The sequence below is a fragment of the Bactrocera latifrons genome, unplaced genomic scaffold (genome assembly GCF_001853355.1).
Source record: "Bactrocera latifrons isolate USDA-ARS-PBARC rearing strain unplaced genomic scaffold, ASM185335v1 scaffold_2, whole genome shotgun sequence".
Classification (NCBI taxonomy): Eukaryota; Metazoa; Arthropoda; class Insecta; order Diptera; family Tephritidae; genus Bactrocera; species Bactrocera latifrons.
The window spans coordinates 2,593,643-2,599,564 of record NW_017535518.1 but is presented as its reverse complement, the minus strand read 5'-3'; the positions used below and the strand labels follow the sequence as shown (position 1 = coordinate 2,599,564).

The following is a 5,922-nucleotide window of genomic DNA, read 5'->3' as shown; positions in this document are numbered from 1 at the left end:
ATTATAAAAAAATTATTTACAAAATTAACAAAATGCTTGCTTTTAAATAAAAATTTTAACTTTAGTTAAATTTTATCTTAAAAAAGTTAGTTTCAATTTCATTATCCTTAACATTTCTTCTTTTCATTCGTAGCGTAGAGTTTTCAAAAATCTGCTCCGCTCTCACTTTCACACAGACATACATGCATATACAATAATTTCCTCAGTAATACGCTATCCAAAAGGCTATTTAGCATTAACGCCAATACCACAAAACTCATCTGCGTTGCATGAATACCTCGACTACATTGCAAACCGCCTTAAGGCTCTGCCATGCCGTTAATCAGGATGTGGTGGTGGTCAACAGCTTTGCCGCCGCCCACATACTCTATTAAGCAAACATCAGCAACGCCAACACCACAGCCTACCTCTACTGTGCTGTCGTCAGGGCATGCGAGTAACGGTCTGTAGCTGACAATTCAATTTCTTTGATTTTATTCAACGACACAAACTACTTGTAGCGAATACACATAAAAAGCGAGCAAAAAAAAAAATGAAAAATAAAAATAACAAAAGCAAAGTAGCTCTTATAATCACACTTGCACAAACGTGCAAACAAATATGAGCACCCCATTTTAATAGAAATGACAAATTACAAGTGGAAATACATGCATATCAAGGAGGCCGCCACTACAAATACTCGGCCAGAAGACTACAAAGCGGAGAGGAAATGAAAGCAGAAATGAAAACGTGCAATTAATAGCGAATTACTTAGCATAAAAGCATGCTAATTATTAGTGTGTGCGTGTGGGCTGCTTCATGCTAGAGAAAGAGAGAGGGGGTATGGTAGGTGAGAAGGGCGTGCTTAAATGCCTTTAAATGGAAATAGGCTATTCAAAATTGTGAATATCCTTTCTTTGACAAAGACCAGCTTTTGAAAGTAGGTCAATGACAATTAGCCGCACCTATTCGCCATAGTTCGCTCTCTCAACCAGCTCCACTAGCGGTCGTTTTCCATGCCTCTGAACTGCAAATATGATTTATAGCTTCTTCTTCCTCGACATTAAAATATTTTTGCAAGTACTTTATTTATTCTTTCACAACTATAAACCAAAAAGGTGCTTCTTCTTGAGTACTCTCATGCTCAGGGTGCACACAATGGCTTAAAACATGCTTTCAGAAATAACGGGTGATCCAAGTAGAGCTACTTGTTTCAAAAGCTTTCTTTTGACAGACCACATGTGCGTGGTGTCAAGCTGTCATATTATTTTTGTTCAACTTTTTTACGAAATTTATTCACGTTATGATCAACAAAATCGGCCTACTGAGCGTACTATTCACAACACTCTCACCCATCTTGAGATCCAGCATTTATTATCGGATAATATTCGATTGAATAGACCATTTCAAGCACACAGTGATGAAAATATATCAGTCGTAGCTGAGAGTGTACACGTTTTGTGCCGGTCGATTGGCCACGAAGGTCGTGTTATATCACACCGTTAGATATTTTCCTGTGGAGATAGATAAAGTCTGAGGTCTATGTGGACAATCCCTTTTCAATTCACGCCTTGGAGCAAGCATCAACCGCGTCATTCGAGAGTTATCAGTCGAAATGTTTGAACGAGTCATCGATAATTGGACTCAACGGATGGACCTTCTGCGACGTAGCCCGACATGTGAAGGAGATAATCCTCATAAAATAAATTTCAAAGAATGTTCTTTCGAATGATAATATCATTCCCCATTAAATTTGAAGTTTCTCTGGTTTATCTTAAAAAAAAGTAGAGAACCCCGAAATAGACCACCCTAAAAATGTAATATATATGTACACCTGAACTGAAATTACTGAGAATTTGAAAAGTAAAACATCACAATTTGAAAAAGTTTAGTATGAAATAATAAAAAGATCAAGGTCTTTCTAAAGCATATTCCCTACAGTGTATTTTCATACTTCAGAATTAACACCAAACTAAGTCTTTTGTTTGCTTACTTTATCATCTATAACGACGCCTGTGATGCATAAAAAAACGAATTTGAGTTTTATGGTTGACGATTTAATACATAATACTCGTATGACATTATGTATCATAAAATTTTAACCTCCCGCTGTCAGATATAGCCAATATATAACTAATATGTAACCAATATATAAGTAATTTTATAGCCAAAACTCAAATTTTGTTTCAATATGAGTGCTTTATATTTCACCGTTTTTTTTTAGTTTTATCCAATAAGGGGTATACTTGGTGCAATTTTAAATATTTTCATGCCCCATAAGTTTTGTCATACCCATAAATTTGAATTTTCCCCTCATTAGGTTGTAGGTGAACTACATTTGATAGTTCAAAGGTTGATTGTAGTCAACTACTTATATGTAGATAAAATATACAATTACTACTTCTAAAATCGTCTCATAACTGTTTCATATCTATTAAAAGAGGTTTCAACTATGATGACTTGTAGAGAAAACACATTAACTGCGATTGAATAGAATAATAGCCTTGAGAAAGCTTTCCAAGCGAGGACCTCATTTTGATTTACCAAAAGTCATCGAAGACTTGCCTGATGCATGTTGTCTATCCATGATGGCATGATCACCTTGCAAAACTGCACAAGTGACGTTTAAAGCGATATATCGGAAATATGGAAAGTTTCAACTGGCACTCGATAAATGAGACTGCAGAAGCATGAATGGAACATTCACATGTCACAAACTGGGAGGGGCACATGAATGCAGGATGGGGCTGGCAGATGCAGAAGATGTCAAGAGAAAGGCACCAGGAAAATAAGGGAGTACTTTTGTGCCCTTGTCCCGCATTAGCAAGGTTAAGCATATACCACGGTATACGACACTGGAAACGGTATCGCTCGTGAGGTCACAGGGTGTGTTCAAAATTGCTTCAAGCATTCTAAAGGATGACAACCCCCTGTGCACTTCGTCACATACTACTGTGGACAAAAAATAGTAAGACTTTTTTCTCCCAAAAACCCATTCGTCATCACAATCTACAACAAAATAATCGTCAGCGTTTAGTAAACGTTTATCTTTCTGAAGTTCATAAAGGGATTTCGGCGATTTATTATTCAATAAGTAAGTTCCATTAAATGTTGTGTGCCGTCAGATTGTTAGAAAAAGTATTCGGTGATGATGGTTTGTCGAAGGGTCGAGAAAGCGTTAGTGTCGAGAAAGCGTTGACAACAAATCACATGCAGAAAGGCCATCAGCAAGTCAATACCATAAAGTAATTGATGCTTGGGTATCGGCGACTAACAATCAGAGGTCTTACTGGCATCGTTGGAATATCGGAAGGTTCAATGAAAACCATTTTGAAAGTTCATTTGGGCCTAAGAAAGTTGGAAGCACGATTGGTTGCAAAATCACTAAATTTTTTCGAAAAACTGCGTCGCGTTAACAGTTTGTCTATGAAACAATACTTTGTGACTATCACGATGGGATGAAACGTGTTATTACTGCGGATAGTCTTGGATCTATGTATACGACCCGGAAACAGAGATCAATCGCCGAATATCGTGGCAAAGATGAGCCGAAGCAAAAAGATCACGTCAAAACAGGTCAAAAATCAAGGTTATGTTAGAACTAAATGAAGACCAAAATGTCAAGAAAAAATGTAACATCAATAACAGATTTCATTCCGCTGTAGGTCGCTTCTTTTCGAATATGCAGAAACTTTAAATGCCAGTTGCCGTCAAAGTATTCAGGCTATAATAGACCACGAGGGATACATAGGAGGAAGAATTGAGTAACATCAGCTATGGCAAAGCAATGTATCTTTTATAATTAAAACTTTTTTTCGAATTTATTCTACAGTTTGAAAAACGAAAACGTTAGTTTTGAAACACAATTCATATATATATACTTACATATGTAAATATATGAATATATAGTGCATAATAGTTAAAAATGTTTCACTAAACTGCTTGCTGTAGACACTTCAAGCAAAAGTTTCATAATAATCGGGGGTGATAAGCAATAAATATTGCAAACAGGGCGATCTGAAGACGCCACAGTGTGCACAAGTCATGCTATTTATTTTTTCCTTGTAACGCAAGAATTTAGCTACACGTGTACAATAACACAACTATACATATTTATATAAGTATGTGTAATTCTGTAATTTCAAAGCAGCTAAGGCTGAAGAAACGCGCTTGTGTTTTTGTTTTTGTTTTTGCTATTATTTTGACTAAACTTTTATTATAATTTTTGTAATTTCTATTTGCTGTACTACGAACTTACGCTTCATCCTCGGGAGTGGCCTCAACGGCGCGCAACGTTTGCGGCATAAACGGTGAAAAACCAATGCAATGGAGTAGCAGGAATGCGGTCACAATGACAGTAAAATGTGTCATCAACTTGTCGCATGTAAGCATCTTGGGCATTTTTCTAGCATTTTCCCTGCTATTGCGAGCGCTGCGGGGCGTCGCGAACGGCGCGGCTACACAAGTTCAAACGACACGACACTCTCTATTTATTTATATATATTTTGTATATGCTACACTTATGTACGCCGTTGCTATGTATATATATATATATATATTTGTTGTAATTTTTAATAATTTTTGTATGTGTGTATGTATGTAAGTACACTTTTTTTCTTTGACGTGCAAACGAAGGAGTTTGATCGCAGCAAATATTTACTGACTTCTTTAAGATTTTCTTCAACACTAAGCTCATTAACTGCTTAACGCATATACACTCACACTCACACGCGCACTAAAACACGAACGACGCAGCGACGTTTTGGGCTTATAAGAAACTATACACATGTGTGTGTATGTATGTAGTTATGGCCTCATTAGCCCTTTTAGCCAGACGCAATGTGTTTGCTTATGCTTTCTTAAGTTCTCCTGATGCTGATTCTGTTTCTGTTTCTGCTGCTTCTACGCCAGTGACTGCTTGATTTTCCTATTTTGTATGCGATTTCGTTGACCACGAAACTGGGTGGAGTCCCGAAAAATGAAGTGTTGACGAGACGAACGACGATGGATTATAGCAGCAGCAGTAGCAACAACAAGCCGCGTTGTGGCAGCAGCAATAACAGCGGGAGCAGGAACAGGCGCAGACACAGCAGCTACATTTAAACTTTGACATACCCAGATTTTTCAACACAACGCACTTTGGCACATCTCTATATACGCATATAAGTATGCAATAGATATTTACTTTCTATATTTCTATATACACTTTGCCACTTTTCCCCACTTTTTCAACTTTTGCGACTTTTCGTCTGCTATTGCACAATTTTAAGAATTATAAGCGCTCAGGCGATTTTCCAACAACGAAATTCACAATGAAAATTTCGCCTCGATACGTGAACATATGAAAAACTGAAACCGCACCGAAATTCACCGTTCACCGTTTCACTAAACACGAAATTTTTCAGCTGTGCGTAAATTTTCTATATATAAAACACGGCGTATGGCTGTGTGCGCGCGTTGCTCTATACGTACATGCATAAGGTAGCTGAATGTTTGTATGTGTGTGCGTGTGTTTGTCGTTCGGTTCGTGTGTACCGTACTGTATGTTGTTGCTGTTATGCTGTGATAGCGGCTTGTCGTCGGCAATATTGTTGTAGTTGTTGTTGCTAGTGTCTAATAGTCGCGCACCGGGCCACAGTTGGTCGCGTATATACTCCCGTTACTCGCGTGTGTGTTTATAAGATTTTCCCCGTTGCCGTACCGTCGCCACTGAGTAGCCAAGAAAAACTGAATATGAAAATTTGCCGAAAATTGTGGAAAAGTGCCCACAGGCAATAAGTGGAGCACTCGTACGTGCTGTTCGTTGCCGCTTCGGCTGAGATTTTCATGGCACGAGAGCGCTTAGTTAGCCGTTCGCCACTTTTGTGTACCATATCATTTTCGTACATTTCCTTTTCGGAGCGCTTTTCGTGAGCGCCAATTTTGCGCTAAACTCTTTGTGGC

The 5,922-nt window shown here is 38.0% G+C and overlaps 1 protein-coding gene across 1 annotated transcript in view; it reads right to left on the bottom strand.

Moving 5' to 3' along the window:
• LOC108967897 (voltage-dependent calcium channel subunit alpha-2/delta-3) overlaps window positions 1-5,680 on the bottom strand; it is a 30,519-nt gene extending 24,839 nt beyond the window's left edge. Inside the window, exon 1 of the mRNA XM_018931566.1 lies at window positions 4,238-5,680. Coding sequence (XP_018787111.1) covers window positions 4,238-4,380 — 143 coding nt within the window. The 5' untranslated portion in view covers window positions 4,381-5,680. The remainder of the gene's footprint in view (window positions 1-4,237) is intronic.
• Between the last annotated feature and the right edge of the window lie 242 nt (window positions 5,681-5,922).